General features: G+C 42.2%; 1 protein-coding gene across 1 annotated transcript; it reads right to left on the minus strand.

Annotated features, from left to right (window-relative positions):
- Window positions 1-1,352: 1,352 nt before the first annotated feature.
- On the minus strand, window positions 1,353-26,753 carry rpl8 (ribosomal protein L8). The gene is made up of 6 exons (XM_084310169.1): window positions 26,702-26,753; window positions 25,884-26,027; window positions 25,521-25,662; window positions 9,583-9,801; window positions 8,193-8,308; window positions 1,353-1,547 (listed from the first exon to the last, which is right to left on the minus strand). The coding sequence occupies exons 2-6, from the start codon at window positions 26,019-26,021 to the stop codon at window positions 1,389-1,391; spliced, it is 774 nt and encodes a 257-aa protein (XP_084166295.1). The 5' UTR covers window positions 26,022-26,027; window positions 26,702-26,753; the 3' UTR covers window positions 1,353-1,388.

Consider the following 26,753-nt stretch of genomic DNA (forward strand, 5'->3'; position numbering starts at 1 on the left):
AATGATTCTTATGTACATGTAATGTTTTCATTAGTTAAGGTAAAATACTGTCTGGCTAGTATCTGGCTAATAGTCTGTTAAATACACCTGTAAAACACTTCAGGCTGAGTGAAGATGAATAGAGCCCGACATGACTGGATTATGCCAGTAAGGGGCCCCTGGTGAAGTGTTATGCACCCCACCCCCTCCCTTCAGGACAAATAATTAGGGGGGGGGGGTCAGGGGGCATGCTCTGGAATGATAAGGGGTGATATATAAGGGAAATTTGACAAAATTGGGGGACCTTTTAATTAAAATCATGATAGCACAAACCTGGGATTCTCAAGACCTTTGGTCCAGGGCCAAGGATAGACTTGACAGAATCCTGCCCATTCATGTTTTGCTACGATGATGTAGTTTAGGAACTCCCCATCAGTGGTGCATTATTAAAATCATCGGGGGTTGCACGCGCGAATGCACATTTAATGTCCCCTCGCTTGAGCGCAGACTGGACAGTGCCCGATTGCCTCTACGAATGGAATGTAACACATGTCTTCACAACAGGTTGGGTGTGAATGTATCTGAGAGCGTATTTAACACACCTGACGACCGGTGCTATTGATATGCAAATAGCGAGTACTTATCATGGGGTGGCACGGAGTGCAACACCGTCCCATGAACGCATGCCTGCTCCCCATGTACCTGTGCCCCACAGACGGGGACTCAACCTGTGTATGTGAAGTTAATACAGCGCCTGCCAAATGTCTCAATTATGCAGAAACATGCAATGAAAGAAATCATGCAAATATATTAAGGTTTGGTTGTTGTAATGCAACTGCACACTGGTAGCAGAGTTGGAAAGCAGCTACCAGTAGTCTAATCTAGGGCTGATCCTGATTCTCTGAAGCTTCAATCGCTGACAAATATCACAATTCTAATACTTAGTGTTAGTATGGACGGTCGACCAACCCGGAAGCACCACAGATGGATTCGATCCCACCGTCTGTGGTGGTACAGACGCTTAGTCCGCTGCACTACCCGGCCGCACCTTTAATTTATTTTTTAACCCCTCCAGAGATTTGCCTACATCAGCATAAGAAATATATATTATAGAAAATGATAAATATCAATCACAATGTATAATTTTTTTTAAATCAGTCGCATGACTTGGAAGGTTTACAGTACCAACAACTATTTAAACTCCATTGAAACAAGTACATTTTCTTTTGTAGAAAAGAGAAAAACACTACTAAAATTAAGACACCTTGGTAAAGTAAATAGTTTTATAAAAAATAATCCTCATCTCACATCTAGAATTACTTCATAAATACAACCGCAGTGAGAAAAGAAAAAAAAGGCAAACGCAGGCAAAATTCCATTGGAACATTTTATTATCAAGACACGAATAATTAGTTTTCCTTCTCCTGGACAGTCTTTGTTCCGCGCAGTCTGCCTGTACGACGGGCAGCAATGAGACCGACCTTGCGACCAGCAGGTGCGTCTCTCCTGATGGTTGAGGGCTTGCCAATATGCTGGTGGTTACCACCTCCGAAGGGATGCTCAACAGGCTGCAGAGAGGGGAGAACGGGATATGGTCATTATGAAGGAGGACATCAACACAAGACGGTCATATTCTCACAGGGGGAATGGGGAAGCCACCTCCCCTTTTCCCTCATTCTTTACACTGAAGCAGTTTTACACATCATGGGCTAGTTACATTAGAAAACGGATGTGATTCATAGCATTCTTTGTTCACAGCTCACAATTGTCACCTGAAATTTTATTACAATCACCCGTTTGCAACAAAGATGTCTGCTTTGTACGATACTGCTTTAAGGGAAATGAGAAAAAGGTAAAGACGCCAGTGGCTCAGGAGGTTTTCCCTGAACGCAAAGAGCTTTTATAGAGTAATTAGGGGTGGAACGGTTCACAAAATCAACGGTTCTGTTCGTATCACGGTTTTGTGGTCACGGTCTTCGGTTCGATATACGTTGTTTTTTTTTTATTAAAAAAAAATGTAACACTCCAAAAATGTAAACATGATTCTCATTTATATATTAAAAATATATATATATATATTTACAGTGGTTTGCCAACCTGTTCCCCCCCACAGGGTCGGTACCGACCCCTTTTGACATTATGATCATATAGGCATATTTTTATGAATGATGAAAATAATTTGCCATTTTAAAATCAACCGTTTTCAAGTATTAACATCACTACTATGTCACAAAAGCATGTAGAATGTAAAACGTTAGGTTAGCAATAGGTTAAAAGTGTCCTTATATCGTTTTAAGTTTTCTATTTGTGATAGTCTATCCCAGTGGTTCCCAAAGTCGGGGTTGCGACCCAAAGGTGGACCGCGAGCAGCCACGGGAGGGCCGCGAGATGATTTAAAAAGGGGAAAAAAATTCAGGCCACTGAACTTAGAAGCAGGCCAGGACAGTGTTTCTAGTTGTATTCTAAAATTATATTCTATTGTATTCTAAAATGTGACTATATGGTTTTATATTAACACTTTGGTTGCCTTGGGTTAAATTCATGATATACCATAGGTTGCCTGCTCTATTTGTCTATGGAGAAGTACCCCTTCTTTGCATGGCTATAACTTTTTAAATTCTATTGCTACATTGCCATTATTAGGGCCCATTCAAAGTCCTATATGTATTGTTCATTGTGTAGCAACGTTAAACTTTTTCATTCACATATTCATAGTAAAGTATGGTCTAATGTATAAGTATGTTTTCATCTCTTTCTGCAGCTTTCTCCAGAACGTGATCTATAGCCCCAAATGCATTATATTGATGATGCAATACAGTTTTATGGCAATCAGCGTGATATAAAAAATTCCAACTAGACGTACTTCTAGAAGTTACTACACGTCATCTGATGTTGACCGGATGGGCTAGGGGGCGTTTATAATTCCGTGGGCAGCGTTATACCAATCATCTAATGTGGGTCAAATGTTGATAATAGCAGTTAGTATCGAAGACGGTAACGTTACACGCTAAAACTCACCCCAGTCTCCACGCGCCGTTGGGCGATCATCGTAGAGTAGAAATCTTATCATTATGGGATGTAAATTTACCCGGTCCATCTCCAGCTTGTATAATGGTATATACGTCCAAATCATGTTGTTTATCGAGTTATTGGCAATCGATCACTGTGTAGCGTGACGAGCCAGAGTCCCGGGACCTATAGCGTGTGCCCGGAAGTAATACGGACGTCTAGCACAACCTCTATGGCACATCCTGTTAAGAGATTGCGCCGATCGGCCACCAGATGGCGCTCCTGAACCGCCAGAGAGCTCAGTGGGTCCTGCTGGTGGATCTCAGGCCAGCGGAGGGGACATATGAATCCGATCGCAGATTTTTGAAATATTGATATAAGGACACTGTACAGCGTCCTCCGGCAACTTGAGCATGGCCAGCAGTGACGTCTAAACACGTTTCATGGGAGCCAAAGTGTTAACTTAATAAATAAACAAAAACGAAAAATCTACTTATTTCAACGAACATTTCAAACTAAATAACGGATTATGCACATAAAACGCTGAAAACAACCGAAGCAACAATAGTATTTTAATGAGGCTATTATTATTATCATTATTATTTTGCAACAAGTTAGCCCTCTCATAAATAGCACATATAAATGAATAACTAACTTAATAGGATTGAAGTGATATTTGGCTTAAAAAACCGGTCGCCTGACAAGAAAAAAAAAAAGAAAAAAAAAAAAGAAAAAAAGCCTGACGATGTGCATTGGGCCGCGGCTCTCTGACGCCTTATTTTCTGGGTCCCGGCCTGAAAAGTTTGGGAACCCCTGGACTATCAGACCCGGAACCGGAAATGGACATTTTGAATCATGGGAATTGTAGTTGTTTTGCGGCCATTTTGTAGAGGACAGTCATAGCTGTCGGCCAGCGTTGACATTTTTCCAAACTATATTTCCCTTCAAGTTCTATGGGGGTTCAAAGTTCAGAGTTGAATTATGAATATGTCAATAACCGTTATTATTCTTAAGCCACAAAACGTAACTATTTGACAAATATTTAAACGCAGTTAGTTTCTCCTCCCTATTGTTAGCATATAGGAACAACTAGATCTGAAATGAGTTTCAAAATGGTTGCACTATGAGAAAAATAAAAAAGTACAGTCGATTACAGTAGATATTATTATCCGTTATTATGCATGCCTGGTGATACTAAATCCAAATTGAACTCGGGCATTTGAAAGATACTATATGTATATATATATAAATGTGCGAATTGGCTATAATAAGGTAATGTATAAGCATATATTCTATAATAATATTTCAAATTGCATTGGTCCGGATGGGAGAATTCAGTACTGTATATACAGAACCTTCGGTTTTATCATCTTCCCTTTATTAATTTCCTTAGATCTTTTGTACACATGATCTCAAGAGGGTACTGAACGAGGTCAGTGGCAGTTTTTTAAGTCTGGTCATTATTATCATGGTGTTATTCACTGTCAAAGATGAAAAGAAAAATCATAATTCATATTCCTTTGTTTCATCACAATTTAAGCAAGCCTAGTAATAGACACAATATTTCTGACACTGAGAATACATTCACTGAGGTCCATAGATGTACCTATACCAAGAATATGCAAATAGCCCTTGTAGAAGTGGAGCAATATTCCATTTACCTAGGTATACATTTTATGCAGATTTTCACCTGGGGTGGAACAGGTTAACACATCCACTGCCATAAACGGCATACGACGTGTTTGATGTCCATGCTAATTCTGCCAAACCACGCTGTACGACGTTATTGAGATCATATTTAATTTTTTCGCCATGGTATTCATAATTCCGCCACCCAGCCTCTGCTGATACAGTGGGCGCCTGCACAACAGTGCAACGCTTCAATACCGCCGCCTGGTGGATGATCGGGCGAGTTACAACCGGAAATGGATCTGGTAATCTCGGTGCATCTGGGAAATCCGTCTGGCAGTCACATATCGTTGCGGGACTCTAAACACACATCCGTGTATATGGATCACTGCCATAACTCAAATCGATATGATGGGCGTTTATTGCGCCATACAAACCGGAAATGGATCTAGTCGATCAACGTCAAATAAGCGGGATCTTTTTCCTCCAGTCTCATCGGCGAACGGTAAGAGGACAGTAACGTTATTTTCAAGGCGATTGTAAATTTCTTTATTTACAAACCATCTGATCAATAAATCAACCCATACTACATAAAGCATTTAACGACTATCACGGAACTATAAAAGACCCCCCCCCCCCCCCCCCCCCGTTCATCCCCGCATGATGAGTCATAACGTTTAGGATCGTATACAGTTGATATAGCATGTATCGGCAATAAACGGCAATAGATAATCTATATATACGTTTAGGCCTATAACTAGCGTTCTAGGAATTACTGCAGAAAACGGTAAAAACACTTATATTCTAGACGGTATTTTCGTATGAATGTTTGAATGAAAAAGTATAACGTCCCTACATCCTGAACGATAGATAATCGATGTTGAATGGGCCATAGTAATGTCAATTTAGCAATACAATTTAAAAAGTTATAGCCCTGCAAAGAAGGTGAACATCTCCATAAGCTTAGAGTGGTGGCAGAGATGGGCAAACTGCGTGGCAGTCAGGGGAGGAAACTAACTTTTTGGCTTACCAGCCAACTGGCGAGTATCTGATTTTTTTGACCAGCCAAACAGATTTTTTACCAGACAAAAAAATTCGCTAATTGAGATAATTACTTCTTTGTATGTCAAGCCGTGTCAATGTTGTGTATGCATCTGGGTAGGCACACTGTGCCTTTAAGACAGCACGGTGGTCTTGCGACAGTGCTGTGAAGTACCGTCAAGTGTTGTGGTAACGTCAGTTGGGTTGGTGTGCTGTTGTGCACAGTGCACTGGTTGAGCTAGCCCCTTTCGTGACTGCGATGTGCAAGCCAGGGGCTTTTGAGCATGAAATAAAATGTCTAACCTTACGTCGTAGTCCGGTGCTTTTTTGGAAACATTATAGTCATAACAGATACACCTAGCTGGCTGCTTTGAGCACACAGGGCTAACGTTAGCTAGCAAGCAGCTATAGCTAAAACGCTAACTAGAAGCTAACCACTGTATACAGTTCCAGTAGACTAACATTACACCTCTGTGATTTAAATGTGTCCTTAGTAACTTATACTCGAGGGTTGTACTAGGGTTGGATGCAGTTCCCCGTTGGTCAGTCTGTCTGTTTTCCATCTTCTGCTGTGTTTAACGTTATCTGTTTGCGAGTGCTCCTGATGGCTAGCCTAGTACCGCGGGAGTTTTATTATTATATGTCCGCGGGTTGGCCAGTACTGCGCAAACGTTTATTAAACATTATATGTCCGCGGGTGGTCTTGTGCAGTGCTCTCGTGGCACTGTCAACTAAAGCGAACACTCAGAAGACGCGCACCGTTTGCCAGTGCAGTGATAATGTTTTATTTTTTTGTATACTCGCCAGCAGGGGAGGAAACTAACTTTTTGGCTTACCAGCCAACTGGCGGGTATCTGATTTTTTTTTACCAGCCAAACGTAAAAAATTCCAGCATTTGGCCAGTAAAGTGGCCTAATTTCCTCCCCTGGTGGCAGTTAATGTGTTAAATAATGTTTGGCACACAAAGACCAAACTGACTGACAAATGTATTTGTCAAAGTATTAACTTAGTGCAAACAAACTAAATTAAACCTTTCTATTTTTATACAAAGCCAAAGGCCATCAACAAAGTATGCATATGCTCAACCAGCACTAGACTTCATCAAAAAGGAAATGTCACAGAAAAGATTATTAGGGTTTTAAATAAGGACGTTTATGGGGTTTCTTGTATTAATAATAATTTGCACTAAGGAATGTTGTAACTGTTGGGCGGCTAGGTGGTGTAGTGGGCAAGGCACTCGCCACCAATGTGGAGACGCTGGGTTCGCGTGTTCGAATCCAGCTCTCCACATTGTTTTCAGTTTGGCTGGTCGTCCGTATTAATACAATTGGCAGTATTAGAGGGTGGGAAACTGATGGGTGGGGATCGGGCGTTGTGGACAGCGACTCCTACAGGTCGGTTGGTGCGCCTGCGCAGTAGAATCAGGAAGTGTCGGTGGCAGCGTGAGCCTCCCACGCGTTACTCCTCGCCACAGAGATCGAGCTGCGCAGGTGAAAAGATGTGACTGCTGTTAGCTCAAGTACCGGAGGGGACTTGTGCTATGTATGACTTACCGTACTTTTCGCACTATAAGCCGCACCTGAATATAAGCCGCAGCAGCTAAATTGAATGATGTGTACATATATAAGCCGCGCTGGACTATAAGCCGCAGGTGTTTTAATGTTTAATTACCATATGTAATTAGCATTGGGACACAATACTGTCGGACAAATAACAAGAATTAACTCATTTACAAGTTGTATTAAGTTTAGCAAATAAGGGAACAGATAAATAAAATGTCAATGCAGTCAAAAAAGCAATATTTCGATTTTTACATTTTCGGGTTTAGTCACGTCGAGTCACATATAAGCCGCACCGTTATATAAGCCGCAGGGTCGAAAAATGGGGCAAAAAGGTGCGGCTTATAGTCCGAAAAGTACGGTAGTCCACATTGCAGCCGGCTTGTGGGAGGCAAGAAACAGCGTTCGTGACAGGGGAGGGTTGAATTGGATGATACGAAAATATAGAAAATGGGAGAAAAAGTGGATCAAAAAAAAAAAGGGAATGTTGTAACTGTTGTTAACAAAAAAAAAGGAGATGTTACAAGGGAATGGGGAACGTTATATAAACCCCCCCACAGTGGTGTCGAGTTGGTACGTCCCAGCAGGCACCAGGATGTAAACAGACGCAGTTGACACAGCTCGTCTCCTGGGCCCTGGCTCGTTATTTTACACACACACACACACACACACACACACACACACACACACACAACCTCTGTTGTCAAGCTTCGTCAATATACCCCCCCTTCCCCAAATGAAACTGCTGTCGTGGAGTCACTTCGCTGTGAGCGTTTGTTTCCACGGTTAGCTTGCGGCTAAAGTTAGTTAGCTTGTGGCTAACGTAACCTTAGCCTAGCTCGAGACTAACTTATAACCGAACAATACACCCATGCGCCGAACCGTGGAGGTCGTGCCGAATGGTGTACAGTTTGAATGTGTACCGTTCCACCCCTAAGAGTAATATATACTAATCATAAATGAATGTCCACTTACGTTCATGGCCACACCACGGACACGTGGCCAGCAGTTCCTCTTGGCCTTGTACTTGTGGTACGCACGACCAGCCTTCAGGATGGGCTTGTCAATACGACCACCTCCGGCAACGACACCTATTGAGCACAGGACATCAATCACTCACCAAGGGCACAGGTAGAGGGAATAAACTGTCCAAATCCCTTCAATGTATGTGGAGCAGCCCCAGGTTTTACATCACTGACTTGAGGCTTCTCTCTAAAGTCTAGCTCCAGGAGAGTGGTGTATGTTCACAATTACTGAACTGCCCTGGGGCATAGAAAGAACATATGACTGAACTGCCCTGGGGCATAGAAAGAACATATGACTGAACTGCCCTGGGGCATAGAAAGAACATATGACTGAACTGTTCTGGGGCATAGGAAGAACATATCACTGAACTGTCCTGGGGCATAGGAAGAACATATCACTGAACTCTCCTGGGGCACAGGAAGAACATGCCAACTTAAAAGTGGGAGCGACATTCCGCTTTAACCTCTTAAACTCTTCCACCTGACGGGACCAGTACCGGTCCCGAAATGGCATCGTGTCATAAATCGTATATCTCCACATTGTTCTACAAAAGTAGCGTTTTTATTTTCAAACGTATTAAAGTATAAACATCATAACCATGTCACACAACCATGTCATACATTTAGAATGTATATTATCATCAATACGTTAATTTAGGAATAGGTTAAAGTGTCATTAGATTTTGTAAAACCTTGAATCATGGGAATTGTATTTTTTTGCTGCCATTTTCTTTAGCAGACATCCAGAGCCATGGATCTGCGTTGGAATTTTTCAAAACTACACTTCCTGTAAAGTTCTATGGGGTTCAAGGTTCAGAGTTCTGTATGAATTATTTCAATAACGTTATTATTCAGGATTGAAAAGAGTAGATTTGGCCGGATCCATATATGTGGAACTTGGCTAAAATAAGGTAATTTATAGGCCTGATATTCTATAATAATATTTCAAATAGCATGCGTCCGGATGGCAGAATTCAGTACTGTATCTACAAAACCTTCCGCTTAATCATCTTCTTTATTCATTTGCTTAGATTTTTTGTGATCTCAAGGCGCTGAACGAGCTCAGTGGCAGTTTTTCATACCTGGTCATTTTTAGGGTGTTATTCACTGTCAAAGATGCAAAGAAAAAATCATTTATATTCTCCTTTGTTTCATCACAATTTACTCGAGCCTAGTAACAGACAATATTTCTGACACTGGGAATACATTCCATAGATGTCCCTAGATACCAAGAACATGCAAATGGACCTTGTAGAAGTGGAGCAATCTTCCATTTACTTATGTATTTTTAGGCAGATTTTCAGAAATTAGGGCTTAAGAGGGGCAAGGAGGGTACGTACCAACAACAGCTCTGTTGGCAGAGGCGATGACCTTCTTTGAGCCAGAGGGCAGTTTCACTCTCGACTTCTTGGTCTCTGGGTTGTGGGAGATGACTGTGGCGTAGTTTCCGGAAGCACGTGCCAGCTTGCCCCTGTCACCTGGCTTCTCCTCCAGGCTGCAGATGATGGTTCCCTCAGGCATACAGCCAACGGGCAGGACATTGCCGATGTTCAGCTGAGCTGTGGGGGAGAGAAGACGGAGGTTAGACTGATGCTACATCATTAAATTGAGAATTTTACACTTTTTAATACCCTGCACATTAATTCGCCATGAATCGGAAATCAGTGATATGAGGAAACCGAGATGACGAAAGTGCACATGGTGGGGCGCCCGAGTGGTGCACCGCATACAGCACTACGGTGCAACACGGCCGACCAGGGTTCGACTCCCGGACCCAGTGATCTTTGCCGAATGTCTTCCCCGGTCTATCTCCCATTCCTCCTCTCTCTCTCCGTCTACCGGACTGGCCGGTAGCAAAAATCAATAACCTACAAAAACATAACTTGTCCGAAAAGGACAAGTAACATTAACAGTGCACATGGTGTTCGGACCACCATCTTGTCGGAATATGAAGCTAACCCCTACTCTAGCTCGCTTAGTCAATGAGCGCTGATGCATCATGCTTTCACAATGAATGCAACCTGACTGGTTCCGTGCGTCTTCATAGTAAGTGCACATTTTATGACCCGTGTCCCCCAGGCGCCAGCTGCCCTAATTGGTGCCTTTTCTGGTCATACCTTCAACTGGGGCCCAATAACCATCCATTACCAAAACCCATCAGGTCTGTTGCTCTGGAGGCTCCAACACCGGGTCTGTTGACCAGAGTAACGACAGCTGAAGTCGGCCAGACTGGAGGCTCTAAATAATTACTTCAGACTGAATAATGAAGTGAAACGCAATGCAGTTCAGTCAGAGCGTCAGACAAGGATTTTTCTGCTCAAGGGAAATAATTCCATCTATATACCATCTGGCATTAACACAGGGATTAAAGCAAAAAAAATCTCCTGACTGAACCTTTTTTTCTGGCCAAGTCATATTCTTATTTTAACCTCCACTGTATTTTTTTTTAATAGCGTTAGTGTTTTAAGGGAGCCTACTTGTAGAGCCTACTGTCCTGACTGTGACTATAGACCAGGGATCGGCAATAGGCGGCCCGCGGGCCGAAATGGGCCCGCCAGCAATAATTTCTGGCCCGTATTTTGAGAATATGATGTTTATTTTACGCGCAGGAAATTTTCACTCGTGACGCCAGAGTGTCTTTTGAAGCTGTATCTATCTATTCATCATATCTATGGCTGTCACTATAGCCAATTGAAATGCTAGAAATGGTCACATGGACTGGGAGAACCAATGGAATTTCACTTTCACTTCCGCGTTTGGGATGCCGGCGAGCGAACGTTTGCAAAAACAAAACAAACGTCTTTGAATAACTTCTTTGCAATGCAACAGGGAAATGTGATGAGCCAGAAGAGGAGCCTACGACCTATAAAGCTTATTTTAATAAACAGGAGTCATTCTTAAAATACGGGTTTATCGCAACAGGTAACTCTTGCAATAAGCAACCGGTGACTCTCGCTTGTTGACATGGCAACACGAGCAAGCAACTGTGTTCAAGTTGAGTGGGCATTCAACGCGAGTGGACATTTAACATGTTATTAACATGGATTTTGGAGGACCGAAGCAGAAACAATATCAAGTCCAGGGCAGGGCTGCCTGCATTATGCCGGTGAGTGTTGCGTTTTAATAATAATAATAATACATTCGATGTATAATACACCCGCTGTGGTGCTTAAAATCAAATGCACCCTACTGATCTCGATTTATAATGAGAGCACCTGCATTAAAATCAAATGACTGATCTGTTCATGTGTAATGCACTGTCTGAGAGGCACTTTATAATAGAAAAAAGACAGTGCAAACATGTATATGTCGTTTTTTTTTTACAGTTAAAAAATGTTCACTTATCATTGGCCCGCCACACAATGGCTTGGGGAAAATTTGGCCCGTGGGCAAACCTAATTGCCGACCCCTGCTATAGACCCTACTGTTGTGGTTGTTGTGCCAGGCAGGGAGGCTGTGTGCTGGAGAGCGTGAAATAATGCAAGTCTTGTGGCTAGCTTCTGATTGATGGCGAGCTAGCACCCTTTTCCCCATTACCGTACTTTTCGCACTATAAGCCGCACCCGACTATAAGCCGCAGCAGCTAAATTGAATGATGTGTACATATATAAGCCGCACTGGACTATAAGCCGCATGTATTTTAATGTTTAATTACCATATGCAAGGAGTGGAGCCTGCGGCTTAATTTGACTCAACACGGGAAACCTCACCCGGCCCGGACACGGAAAGGATTGACAGATTGATTGCTCTTTCTCGATTCTGTGAGTGGTGGTGCATGGCCGTTCTTATATTGAGCTTTAAGTTCCCACCTCTACAGAGAATGACTCCCATTGGGACACAATACTGTCGGACAAATAACATTAACTCATTTACAAGTTGTATTAAGTTTAGCAAATAAGGGAACAGATAAATAACATTTCAATGCAGTAAAAAAAGCAATATTTCGATTTTCGGGTTTTGTCCACATATAAGCCGCACCGTTATATAAGCCGCAGGGTCGAAAAATGAGGAAAAAAGCTGCGGCTTATAGTCCGAAAAGTACGGTACTTTGAACCATGAACTAAACACGTTTCGCAATTATGCCACAACAACAATGGACAGTCTCCTCCCCACCGTTTGTATATATTTTTTTACCACCCACTCACCCCCTCCTAATGTACAGTCTCCTCCTCATCATATGTATATATTTACTGTTAGGATCTCTCGGTAACAGTACAGTATATTTGCATATCGCATATGTGACAAATGTAACAGTACTATTACTATATACCTGTAAGGCATGCATGTCCCTATATCATAAATGTCATGATGTCATGTATGTTGTGTATGTCATAAATGTCACTATGAATTGAAAATGGGGGACCCTGATGATGTAAACAAGACAAACGCCTTTCTCTAGTCTGCATCCCCTTAACAATTGTGTGTATTGCTACTGGATTTACAAGATCCAGAGTGAATGAATGAATGAAAACTTTATTTAATACACAAGACCCACTCCTTGGGACCAAGTAAGGTTGTCGATAATCCAATGTACAGTTACAACCCCCCCCCATCCCACCCACCTCCAATGTACAGTTTCTTCGTCAAATGTATATACTCTTTTTAGACTATTTTTGTATCACAAACAATAGGCTACTGTATTTGTAAATCTGATATGTCATAAATGTATAGATGTAGCAGTATTGTCTATCTGTATGTCATATATGTTATGATGAATTGAAAATGGGAGACCCTGATGTAAACAAGACGAAAGTCTCTCTGGTCTGCATCCCCTTAACAATTGTGTGTATTGAGCTGTACTGTACCCATTCTGCAATCTGTTAACAATCAATCAATATTTAACAGATTGCAAAATTTCGTCTTGTTTACATCAGGGTCCCCCGTTTTCAATTCATAGTGACATACTACATAGTAATGTTACATTTGTGACATATGATATGCAAATATACAGTACTGTTACCCAGAGATCTCACGGACAAATGGGAGAAGACGTTTATTGAGCTTAAAAACAATTGATAACGCAAATAACGTTCTGATTAACAAAGTCATTCGTTTTGTGGCATTAACGTTACCTAGATTTATCAACATTCATACATTTATCAGAAAGCGAGCGGCGCGGTGACTTCCGGTTTGACCGCGGAAGAACATGGCTGCTTAACTCGCGAGCTCCCCGACAGCAAAATGATTTAGCCCCGGAAAACATTTATTAACAACACCAGGGTACATATTTAATAGGGATGAAAGAAGGGGCTATCACGAGACGTAGGGCGAACACGATTACAACTGAAAAGGACGACGGAATGGCAGAGAATGACGACGTAACGGGAGGAAAAGATGGCGACGATGACTGAACAAGAAGCCACGCTGTTGAACATATACAACGAGCTCAAAGACTTCAGAAAAGACAATGAGCGTCAGTTTCGGGAGATAAAGAATGATATGAACAAAATGAACGACAGGCTCTGTGAAACGGAGGGGAGAATGCGAGAAAATGAAAATGTGCTTGATGCGGCGACGGTTTTAATAAAAAAAAATGATACAGAGGCAGGCCGACATGGAGGCTAAACTGCTCGACCAAGAGGGCAGAACGAGGAGAAAGAACCTGCGGGTGTATGGTATCCCGGAGGAGAAAGAGGGAAAGGACATGCATGGATTTCTAGACGGCTTGTTTAAGGACGCACTCGGACTGCCTCATGACATGGACCTTCGTATCGAACGAGCACACCGGGCACTGGCCCCAAGGCCTAACAACCCACAGCTGAAACCACGGTCAATCGTGGTTAAGTTTGGGAGTTACAAAATGAAGGAAGAGATAATACGCCTAACGTGGCAGAAGAAAAACGTCTCATGTGGCAACGAACGCTTCTATGTCGACCATGACTTCCCCACTGAAATACTGAAGAAGCGAGGAGAATATGCCGAGGCCAAGAGAATAATGAAGGAGAAGAATCTCAAGTTCCAGACACCATATCCAGCGAAGATGAGGGTATTCTACGAAGATGGCACCCACCTGTACCAGAGCGCAGCGGAGGCGACGGCGGATATGGCAAAACGTGGATTCAAGATCACCATGGTGAACCCGACTACCGACCCGGACCGAGAGGAGATACTGCGGCTGTCTACCTGGCAGACAGTGGGAAGAAAACGGGGACCGGGGGACGACATGCAGGCGACGGGGACTGAACGCCCCGCACAGCAGGGCAATGGTCATCACGGATACCGGGAGAAACTACAGGGATTCAGACGGGGACAGTCGGAGGCGGACAATTGAGATAAAGTTCATGAAGCGCATGGATACAGATAAGTCACGGGGGCATAGTCATAGAATAAATAACATCACAAAATACTAGGGATGCTCGATATTGGCTTTTTTACAGATACCGATATTCTGATATTGTCCAACTCTTAATTTCCGATACCGATATCAACCGATATCAACCGATATATGCAGGGTTTCCCACCCCAAAAAACGGAATAATTTCAGGTAACTAATCATTTCACTGGATATATATATAACAAATATTGTTATTGTTTTTTTCTTTTTTTAAACAGATACCGATATTTTCCGATATCACATTTTACTGCCGATATCGGCCGATAATATCGGACATCCCTACAAAATACCAATATGTATATAAAAGAAGACCCAAAAAAAGAAAAAAAAAAAGAAAAAAAAAGTGATTGAAAAAAAAAAAAAAATGAAATGAGAATAGAGGGCAATGGATAGGAGAGTATGATAAAATTGTGGGAGGGGAAATGTCCCGGATGGATACAGGAAAAGTATAACGAAATGAACCACAGGCCATTATGGCTATGTCATAGAAGTTACAATGTACCAATATATATCTGAGAGATATACAAATGTTAATTGTTGGAAACGTTACCGTTTTGTCAAGTTCAGTTGAATTGATCGCACTGTATATAGATTACAGTGTGAGCCATACGTTACATCAGGGTATACAAGATAGTAGGGGCACAGTTTTGGGCAACCTGCCTTGTGCCATATGCACTCCTCTGTTAGTCGAGGGGGACCAAGGTGCATGGGTGAGTATCGATCTCACCCTCGGTACGACTGTTCTATCTGGGGTCATATCGAACGTAGCTTGGGTAAATGTGGGGGGGGGAAATGTATTTATGTTTTTATATGTTCTTTTTTATTTCATTGTATGCTATACTATTGTATATATATCTTCAGTCTCAGGAACTAGATATGGGAGTGTGGGAGATGGCGCCCCAGACATAGAGGTACTACGTCCTGGATTGCACAGGGGAGATGCATTACGAGGAATATGGGGCTGATTAAAATAATATCGTGGAATATAGATGGATGTCATCATCCCATTAAGAGAAAAAAGATATTGACGTTCTTGAAACAAAAAAAGACGGATATTGCACTAATTCAGGAATCGCACCTGGATGAGGAGTCGTCGGCCAAGCTTAAAAGGGATTGGGTGGGACAAATATACTATAGTACGTTCTCTTCTAGGAAGAGGGGGGTGGCAATATTGGTGAGAAAAAACATAGACCTAAAGGTGCACAATAGTTTCTCACATGATGAGGGAAGATGGGTTATACTGGATGCTGATTTAGAGGGACAGAGGACTACTTTAGCTAATATATATGCGCCCAACGGGTCGTCCTCAGACTTTTTCCATGAGGTGATCAGGAAAATAGGGAATAGCAACGTAATCATAGGGGGGGACTTCAACCTGGTTGGAAACACCTTAATGGACAAATCGTATCAACCCAGGACCGCTGACAACGCAGGGAGACTGGCGGTTGGTGTTCTGATAGAGGAATTGGGTCTAGTGGATATTTGGAGGGTTATGAACCCACAAGAAAGAGACTACACGTTTTACTCTCACCCGCATTCCTCATACTCTAGAATAGATTATTTCCTGATCTCTAGCGCACTGGTAGAACAGGTAGCAGGTACTGGGATAGGGAACATTGTAATATCTGACCATGCTCCGGTTGATTTAGTGATCACATCCATGGAGGAAGGGCAACGATCTCGGAGATGGCGATTCAATAACCTGATGTTAAATGATAAAGGATCGTGTGCGTACATTAGAACTATATTTAAGGAATTTTGGGAACTTAATGAAGGGTCAATAGATGATAGTGGCATAATGTGGGACACATGTAAAGCTTACATGAGAGGACGACTCGTACAATACGGTGCGATACTAAAAAGGGCAGAGAAACAAAATGACAGCGTTAGAGGAAATTAAAATACTCTCGAAACAGCACAGTCAGAGACCAGACCCAGAAACGTGGAGAAACCTAAGCAAATCCAAATACGAATTGAACAACATATATCAGAAGAAGGCTGAATATGCGTTATTTAGGACCAACCAAAGATACTATGAACAAGGGGAGAGAGCGGGTAAAATACTAGCGAATCGGGTTAAACAAATGCAAAATATTATATCCTCGATTCGTAATAAAGATGACAAGATTATTACAGACAAAAAGGAAATTAATAATGTTTTCAGGTGCTTCTACCAGGACTTGTATACCCCACAGAAGGCGGTGGATCAGCTAAAAATGGACGCGTTCGACAAAATCAAATTACCGTCGTTATCGAAACAACAAGTAAAATCAATGGAGGGGGGGGGGTCTCGATAGAAGAAATACACGCGGCAATCAACAGTCTTAAATTGGGTAAAGCACCAGGAGACGACGGGTTTACTCCCGATTTCTACAAACAATTCAGTGATATAATCGCTCCGAGACTATTAAAAGTATATGAGGATTCATTGTTAAAGGGGGGCTTGCCCACTAGCTTGAGATCGGCCACTATTACGTTACTACAGAAAAAGGGCAAAGACCCTCAATGCTGTGGAAGCTATAGACTTATATCCCTGAGCAATTTGAAAGAAAAAGTATTGGCAAAGATACTTGCGAATAGAATAGAAGATGTACTACCAACTTTGGTGCATTCAGATCAAGTGGGCTTTGTGAAGGGGAGAAACTCAGCTGATAATATCCGCAGACTCCTACACATAATGTGGAAGGTCAGGAATGATACAGAACCTACAGTGGCCTTCTCATTGGATGCCGAAAAGGCCTTTGATAAGGTGGAATTTGCATTCTTATTTCACACGCTAGAGCGCTTCGGGTTCGGACCATCGTTTACTGGGTGGGTAAAACTGTTATACACAAATCCGATGGCATCAGTATTGACCAACGGGATCGTATCCTCGCCCTTTAACCTAGGGCGGGGGACGAGGCAAGGTTCTCTGCTTTCTCCCCAAATGTTTGCGCTCTTCCTCGAACCACTTGCTATCGCACTAAGGACTAATCAGGACATCAAAGGGGTAATAGCGGGGCAGGTAGAACATAAATTATTTTTGTATGCGGACGATATCTTATTGGTATCCAGCAATCCCCGAACAGCAGCTGGGGTCATTGGAACTATTATCGAGTCCTTCTCCGAAATATCTGGGTACACGATCAACTGGAGCAAGTCAGAAGCAATGCCTCTCTCTAAGTGTTGTCCCCCTGATATCAGAAGGGGGTGGCAATACAGATGGATGCCGTCAGGGTTGATATACCTAGGAATAAAGCTGATCCCAGGTCTGAAAGAGTTGATGCAAGCCAATATTGCCCCTATAATCGAACACATTAGTGCTCTGACCCAGAATTGGGCCAAGATGAATATGTCCCTCCTGGGGAAGATAAACTTAGTAAAAATGATATTGGCTCCCAAATTAAATTATATCCTATATATGCTGCCGCTGACTCTCCCGACCCAGTTACTCAAACAGTATGACAAAGTCATTAATGTATATCTGTGGGGGGGCAAAAGGCCGCTATTTGGACGTGCCAAAATGTATGCAGCAAAGGAAAATGGCGGCTTATCCCTGCCTAAACTAGATTGGTATCACTATGCATTCTCGCTCTCCCAGCTCTCCAAACTGAATCACTCGTCTGAGGAGGCACCTGCTTGGGTCAGGATGGAGGAGGAAATGATATCCCTCATCTCTGGAATCCTTCCTGACACAATCAGACAGACCTATACCTTTTAACCTGTTCCCCCCCACGGGGTCGGTACCGACCCCTTTTGACATTATTATCATATATTAATATTTTTATGAGTGATGCAATAAATTTGCGTTTTTAAAATCAAACGTTTTCAAGTATTATTATCACTACTATGTCACAAATACATGTAGAATGTAAAACGTTAGGTTGGCAATAGTTTAGCAATAGGTTAAAAGTGAGTTTTTATCATTTTAAGTTTTTATTTTTCAGTCGCGTTTTTGACGCGGAAGCGGAAATGGAAATGTTGAACCATGGGAATTGTAGTTTTTTGTAGCCATTTTGAAGATCGCCTCGCCAGCTATCTGCCAGTGTCGGAATTTCTCAAAACTACACTTCCTGTGGTCCGCTATGGACGTTCAAAGTTCTGCGTTCTGAAGGAATCATATCAATAATTGTTATGATTCGCGATAATAAGCTACAAAAGGTAACGTTTGACAAATATTGAAACGCAGTCAGTTTCTCCACACTATTGTAATCATGTAGGAATAATTAGATCTGAAATTAGTTACAGAATGATTACACTGTGGGAGAAATAAAAAAGTACAGTCGATTATACTGTATATGTTATTACGCATGCCTGGTGATACTATATCCAAATTGAACTCGGCCATTTGAAAGATACTATATGTATATATATATAAATGTGCGAATTGGCTATAATAAGGTAATGTATAAGCATATATTCTATATTCTATAATAATATTTCAAATTGCATTGGTCCGGATGGGAGAATTCAGTACTGTATATACAAAACCTTCAATTTTATCATCTTCCCTTTATTAATTTCCTTAGATCTTTTGTACACATGATCTCAAGAGGGTACTGAATTAGCTCAGTGGCAGTTTTTTAAGTTTGGTCATTATTATCATGGTTTTATTCACTGTCAAAGATGAAAAGAAAAATCATAATTCATATTTTCCTTTGTTTCATCAGAATTTAAGCAAGCCTAGTAATAGACACAATATTTCTGACACTGAGAATACATTCATTGAGGTCCATAGATGTTCCTAGATACCAAGAATATGCAAATAGCCCTTGTAGAAGTGGAGCAATATTCCATTTACCTAGGTATACATTTTATGCAGATTTTCACCTGGGGTGGAACAGGTTAAAAACCCTTTAATGGCATTTATCAGGGAAACTTGGAATCAATCGCACAGAATGACTGGTGATAGCCCATATTTAACTACGAGAGCCTCTATATCAGTGATTCCCAACCTGGGGTCCGCCAGGGGGCGCAGGGGGTCCGCCAGACCACAGATGATTTGAGGTCTTTTTTTTTTTTTATTAAAAAAAAAAAAAAAAAATGTTTTTATCATCAGAAGCATGAATAGTCTCTCCACTACAATAAAAAATAAAGATAAATAAATAAACATCTAGACATGATTTTTGAACGTTAACAGTAGGCTACCGGGTAGCCGCTAAAACGCGAATCAGTTGACTATCACTTTCTGTAGCTAGCCTAGCACGCTAGTTAACTTTCTCGGCTCGTCTGCAGTCAGCCGCCAGAGGCGAAAATGTGTGACAAACGAAAAGGAGATGACGGCAGCTCATCTGCAAAAAAAGTTAGGACCTACAGCAATCGCGAAAATTACATCACCATGGGCTTCACTGAGGGACCAGACAAACGACCTGAGTGTGTGATTTGTGGAGAAAAGTTGGCAAACTCGAGCCTGAAGCCCAGCAAGCTGAAGAGACATCAGGCGTCTAAGCACCCAGAAACCGTTGGGAAGGATCCAGACTTTTTTCGGAGGAAAGAACAGTCTCTCAAGGCGAACAAGCCTGTTGATGTTAGAGTAGCGTGGAGCAGGGGTGGCAGTGATTTACAGAAGGCTACCGAAGCCTCCTTTGAGTGTTCGCTTTTAATTGCAAAAGCAAAGAAACCGCACAATATTGGCGAGCAGCTCATCAAACCAGCCTGCATCAAAATGGTTTAGAAACTGTGCGGCCCACAGGTGGCGGATAAACTAAAATCAGTACCACTCTCGAACAATGTAGTGAAAGACCGAATTGATAAGATGTCAAGTGATTGCGAGCAGCAGCTGTCAGAAAAGCTTAGAAAGGGTCCATTTGCCATACAACTTGATGAAACTACAACTGTCGCAGACGAGGCTGTGCTCATCGTTTATGTGCAATATATTGAAAATGAGGATCTGAACCAGGACATTCTCATGTCAGTCAACCTTACTACCACCACTCGAGGTGAGGATATTTTTACTGCAGTGGATTCTTACTTCATTCAACATAAATGCAAACCGTTCACCATTAGGGCCTGATTTGAGAGGATGAATACAGGATTTGAATATTGGCCAAAATTTTAAAATACATATGGTGCAAGATTAGATTTGTTGATTGAAGGCACAAGTCAAAGAAGCATAGTGGGTCTAATTATGATGCATATGCCTGTGTATAAGCAGTTTGTTATTAAAATGAAAAAAAAAAAAGTATTAAACCCAGCTAGGACAGATTCTCTCTGCTACTGATTGGAATTTCCTGTCTCATATTTAGTTTAATTTGTTGCATTGATTTGTTCCATAAATGCAAACCGTTCACCATTAGGGACTGATTTGAGAGGATGAATACAGGATTTGAATATTGGCCAAACATTTTGAAATGCATATGGTGCAAGATGAGATTTATTGATTGAAGGCACAAGTTAAAGAAGCATAGTGGGTCTAATTGTGATGCATATGCCTGTGTATAAGCAGTTTGTTATTAAAATGAAAAAAAAAAAAGTATTTTATGGTATCTTATTAGGAGGGGGTCCGCGAATTTCATCAGAGATGTTTGGGGGTCCCTGGGGGGAAAAAGGTTGGGAACCACTGCTCTATATGGTATAATAAGAAACTAAAGATTGGTAAGAAATCAGTCATATGGGACGATTGGATTAAAAGGGGGATACATGTACTAGGTGATAGAGCCGGGGAAGATGGGGTTTTGCCTTTTGAGGATATTAAAGAGGATTTTGATATAGATAATAAAAACTTTTATAAATTCCTACAGATTAGACATTGTATATTGTCATCAATAGGAGGACCAAAGTGTGGCCCGATTACTGCAATTCAAGAAATATTCTATAGAGGATGGCGTAGGAAAGGCGGTGCGTCAAGATTTTATGATGTTATAAGAGAATACAATGCACCCAAATTGGCGGGTCTGAGATTGAGCTGGGAGAACGATGTACGTGAGGATATTACCGAGGAAATGTGGGAGAAACTGGTGTCCAAATGGGGTAAATTCTCTAGGGAGGCGCAATCACAACTTATTTTTTACAAAGTGTTGAACAGAAGCTATTGGACGCCTAGTAAACTGGCCAGACTGAAATTAAGGGACAGTGACATCTGCTGGAGATGTGAGAAGGAGACAGGCACTTTACTGCACATGCTGTACGAATGTGAGAAGGTCCGGAAAATGTGGGATCAAATTGTGATATTCCTAAGTAAGGTTCTGAATGTGAAGATAAATAACGCCCCAATGGCATGTGTTTTGGGTATAGTACCGAAAGGGATTAAACTGACTAAATACCGGGGAATGTGGTATAGAATGGCCATGATATCAGGATGTAGAATTGCATTACGACATTGGAAATCACCTGTTGATATTACTTTTAAAGAATGGATGGAACTAATGTTCCGGACAGCATCATATGAAAGGGTGACGTATAGAGTCGCAGGGAGAGAGGATATTTTCGCTGAGGTATGGGACAGTTTTCTACACCTGACTGAACGGTCTGGGGACAAATGATTAAGGTGGGATTACAATGTTATCAAGGATGAATATGAAAAAAGGGGATCTGATCTGATGGTACTTGTGCTTTATAATGTATTGTGTATGTATGTACATGTATTTTATGTCCGGATGGTGCATCTATGGAACGGTCACTGTCTCTATCACACTCACATGTGCGCAGGTATAGCCGCATACAAGTATCTAGGATACACATATTCATATGTGTACATAATAGGTTTACACACACTCATATACACAAGGATAAGGTATACACGTCAGGGGCACACATACATGCACATACTCACTTATAGGAAATAGGCATACACACACCTACATATACACATAGTTGAAGTATAGGCTTTCACTGACACATATGGGGGATACACATGTATATAGGAGACACACATACGTAGCTGAGACGCACATATATATACACATCTGAGATATACACTCACATAGGGGGCAGAGGCACACATGGATACGAGACACACACAAGAGATAGGAGTACAGTCACATACCAGGAAGATGCACACACACATATGAGGCATGTACACATGCTTATGTGATACACGTACCCACATACATGTGTTGGAGACATGCGTGCATGCATGTTATCATGCACAACTGCATGTGTCTGGGGCGCTTTCTCTCACATGCAATATGGAGAAGGGTGGCATCCCGATAGAGGATGCAGCACATACCTGCTCGAAGGTAGTTTGGTCTACATGCAAAGTATGTATATCAGGGATGTATACGCATAATGTATAGTACGTTTCTTTTTTCGTAAGTCTTTTTTTATTTTCCATGTCAGTTGTTAATGTATTTGTATGAGTCCTTTACATGTTTTGTATGTTCTTACAAAAAAGAAAAAGGCAAATCCTGGAAATTGCATATGATGATGTGGAAAGAGATGTTTTGAATATTGGAGAGATTTGTGCAAAAAATTAAAAAAAAAAAAAAAAAAAAAAAAAAAAAAAAAAACGAGCGAGCGGCGCAACCACACACAAAACACCACCAACAACACACTGCTTGTCGTGTAAATAACGTTCTGATTAACAAAAGGCATTCGTTTTGTGGCATTCACGTTACCTAGATTTATCAATAGTAATATATATGTTTCTTTAGACTAGAATAAGTCAAATGAACTTACGGTCTCGTAAAAGTTGCCGCATGTTGTTGATGAGTCAAGTTTACTCGCGAGTAGAGCTAGAGAGCAATGGCAGAGTTGCAGAAACTCAAAAGAAAATTGGCGCTTCCCATTGGTGCCGAGCACAGCGGAGGCGGGTGAAAGGGCTGTAAACTCAGAACAATCTCGCCTTCTGGTTGGTTGCATTTGCCTGAGAATTTGCAGATTGCTCGCAAATTACTGCTTGGTGCGGCCGCGGTAGGGGAAAAAAAGGATATTTGACGCCTCCGATTGGCTCAGGTTAAAATCCGTCACGACTCCGAATCAAATGACGGAATCTCCAAATCAAATGGACGGATATCCGTCCCAAGACGGAACGCTTTAATGCCTGCATTAACAGGGCTAGCAGTCGTCTGGTAATCCAGAGGTTCCTGGTTCGATTCCCACCCCTCCCGGGCAGCTTGTCAAAATGTCCTTGAGCAAGACACTTAACCCCCAACTGCTCCCGATGAGCAGTTTGGCACCTTGCATGGTTGCCTCTGCCGTCTGTGTGTGACTGTGTGAGTGAATGAGGGAACACATTGTAAAGCGCTTTGGATAAAGCGCTATATTTTACCATTTAACAGGATATAACAATAGCCCAACCATTGTGAAATCCCACTGAACGTCTCACACTGCCACTTATGTCATGAGACGACACTTGTGTGAAAATGCCATAAAACAAGCTGCTTCACAGTAATGTAATTAAAGTCCCCATGAAACGGCTAATAATATAAACTCTATATTTATGTAAAACAGGAAGATGGTGACCGACTTGTCGCGGATATTGATTGCCATTTACAGTAGTCAATAGCACTGAACGTGCATTGCGGTTGACGCAATGTTAGCTATATGGCTTCATGCTAGCTTAACAATGTGCTGTAAATGTCATTCTAGAAAGCATTTGACACAATTTGTACTCCCCGTGTGCAAAATGACAGTCGGGGGGGGGGGGGGGGGGAAATAAACAGGCATATAGGTTGACAGTCAACTCAAGACATTCATGAAAAAATTACTTGAACCATCTTCAATAGTTTCCCCTCCCAGCTGATTTAGGGGTACATCTTAAGTCTACAAACCCATGAACTTGTGATGTTGGCATCCTTCACCTTGCCTGACTCACCCCCCACGGACGGACCCCCCTTTTCACACTAGAGCAACTTGCAGAAGATGCTGTGCTGCACGAAGCGGCTGGTCAACTGATCCCAACATGCCTGTGTCTTCCGTGGCCATTAAAAATGGCCAGACTCTGCCATTCTGTGCCAAATGGAACGGACAAAGAGACGTGCAAGTCTGGACTTCATAACTGAGCTGAATTTTTTATTAAAGCTATTTTTAGTGGGCAAGGTAAGATGCAAGGTAAAAGACGGCAATGTTGCGAGTCTGTGGGGGTTAATCAGACTACTACTGCAAGGGTTTCCCATACTTAGGGCGTTTTCACACCTGTAGTTCGTTTGCTTTGTTCCGATTCAGGGAGACACGGACTATAATGATACAATTGTTGCACTTGTCCTTTAGTTCGTTTGTGTTCACACGGCTGTGTTAACAGCGCACCAAAACAAACGCACGCGCGAGAAAACTGTCACTCACTGGTCAGATTTTGGGGGGTGTACCCCCCCCCCCCCCAAATCGAGCCAAGAGAGAGAGAGAGAGAAAGAGAGAGACGTTGTCCCGCACGGTGCTGCTGTTGCAGCGTCACTACAGAGACCCCGGCTCCTCTCTCCTGCGCGCGGCTGACTGACTTGACACCCGAATGTGATCGTCTGCCCAAATATCAATGACGCAGTGTACCTCATCGCTGCTCCACGTTGACCCACGACGTATTATTATTAATTGTGTCGGTTTGTTAAATCGATTGCATTCTCACAGTGTACAAGTCCGCTTCGGGTTCGGTTGGAACTGCGCAGAGACCACCTTCTCCAGGTGGTCTCGGTCCGCTTGCTTTGTTCCGCAACAGAATGTAATTGCTGTGTTCACATATGCCCAACTGAACCGAAATAAGGGGTAAACGCTCCAGGTTCCGGAATAACAGCTCCAAACGAGCTAGGTGTGAAAACGCCCTTAATGAAGCTTTGGAACTCCCTAAAGGGACAAAAACAAAGCATGGAGCCGGTATTTGGGGCCACTGTTAAGTGAGTCATTTCTGATATGCGATTGAAGCAGATAGTTGCATCGTTAATATGTTCCACAGGGAACCAAGTGAATCAAGTAAGTACATTTCTGATAGCATTATGTGCCATTACAACCAATCCCTTAAAATGAATGGTTCCATGTCCTCCGGGTTAACGAACTCTGGGTCATGTCACGAAAAGATGTCCCCCTGTAGCCTCTTACCCTTCTTGCCGCAGTAGATGAACTGTCCGGTGTGGATGCCCTCGGCAGCGATGAAGAGCTCCGTCCTCTTCTTGAAGCGGTAAGGGTCACGGAAAGTCACCTTTGCCAGGGGGGCACCACGGCCAGGGTCGTGGATGATGTCCTTGGGGAGAATAACGACCAAGGTGAGACCACGTCACAGCATTAAAACACTTGCAACAAACCCAAAATGTATCAGAAAACATTCCAAATGTTATTCAGTGATCACCCGTAACCCCTAATGTATGACAGCAAAATTACACAGGCACCAATGTACAGTGAGCCAGAACGATTGCCCAAAAAAAAGGCATTACCAGCAACAGACTGTAGTAGTGCACTTTATACCTTCACAATCCCCTTGATGTATCCATGGCGTTCAGCGAAGTCAATGTGGCGGAGTTTAGCAGCACCCTTCCTGTGCTTGACATGGGCCTTGAACACAGACCCCGCTCCTTTTCTTTGTCCCCTAATTACACGTCCCATTGTGACCTGAAACACCAAACAAGGATGTTGGTATAGTTTGTAACTGTCAATCATCGTATCCATACATGCTAAGTGCGAGACATGCTGCATCTCTAGGACATCAACATTAGCTACACTTGGGTTACTAGTACTTCACTACTTTTAAAAATTGTAATACGATGAAAGTGTAACGCGGGCATTATTCAACAGTACCGTGCCGAGTACTGGACTTTAATGTGGGTGAATCTACATTATTTGATAAATGTATGACCTGGCAACCCAGGCTAACTAGTGTTAGCACACATGACAGACTTAGCCATTTTAACGGTAAACATACAATACGAGTAGCCTGGCAGTGTTCACATACCCGAAACTACATGGTATATAAATTGGACCATGTATGTTATTATAATGCAAATGTCTCGTCTATAATCGACTAGCTGCCTAGCTCCGCTGCCGGTGGCTGACATATTGCACCGCCATACCAGGCCATGTCATCATCACGGAGCTAGGCGGGGGCTACATCTCGCTAAGTTAAGGTTTTAGACATAAAATAAAATGTATACTCTTTAAATAATCATCTGGTACTATTTCTTTGCCTTTATTTAACGTGTTCTAGTGTTGTTCCAGAATGGATGACGTTAATATAAACATGATTTCTAACAGATTTTATCAAGAGAATAAGGCGGACACTTTCATACCTAAACCCCGTTGACGGAAAGAGGAAGCGTGAGGGAAAAGCGGACGTTTTCT

This window comes from Notolepis coatsorum (genome assembly GCF_963971535.1).
Source record: "Notolepis coatsorum genome assembly, chromosome: 3".
Classification (NCBI taxonomy): domain Eukaryota; kingdom Metazoa; phylum Chordata; class Actinopteri; order Aulopiformes; family Paralepididae; genus Notolepis; species Notolepis coatsorum.

Excerpts from the sequence above, each read along its gene's own strand:
- rpl8 (XM_084310169.1), bottom strand. The coding sequence starts at position 26,021 with ATGGGACGTGTAATTAGGGGACAAAGAAAAGGAGCGGGGTCTGTGTTC. Across the intron at positions 25,663-25,883 it reads ACATCAAGGGGATTGTGAAG|GACATCATCCACGACCCTGG; the intron begins GTATAAAGTGCA and ends ATTCTCCCCAAG. Across the intron at positions 9,802-25,520 it reads CATCTACTGCGGCAAGAAGG|CTCAGCTGAACATCGGCAAT; the intron begins GTAAGAGGCTAC and ends TCTCCCCCACAG.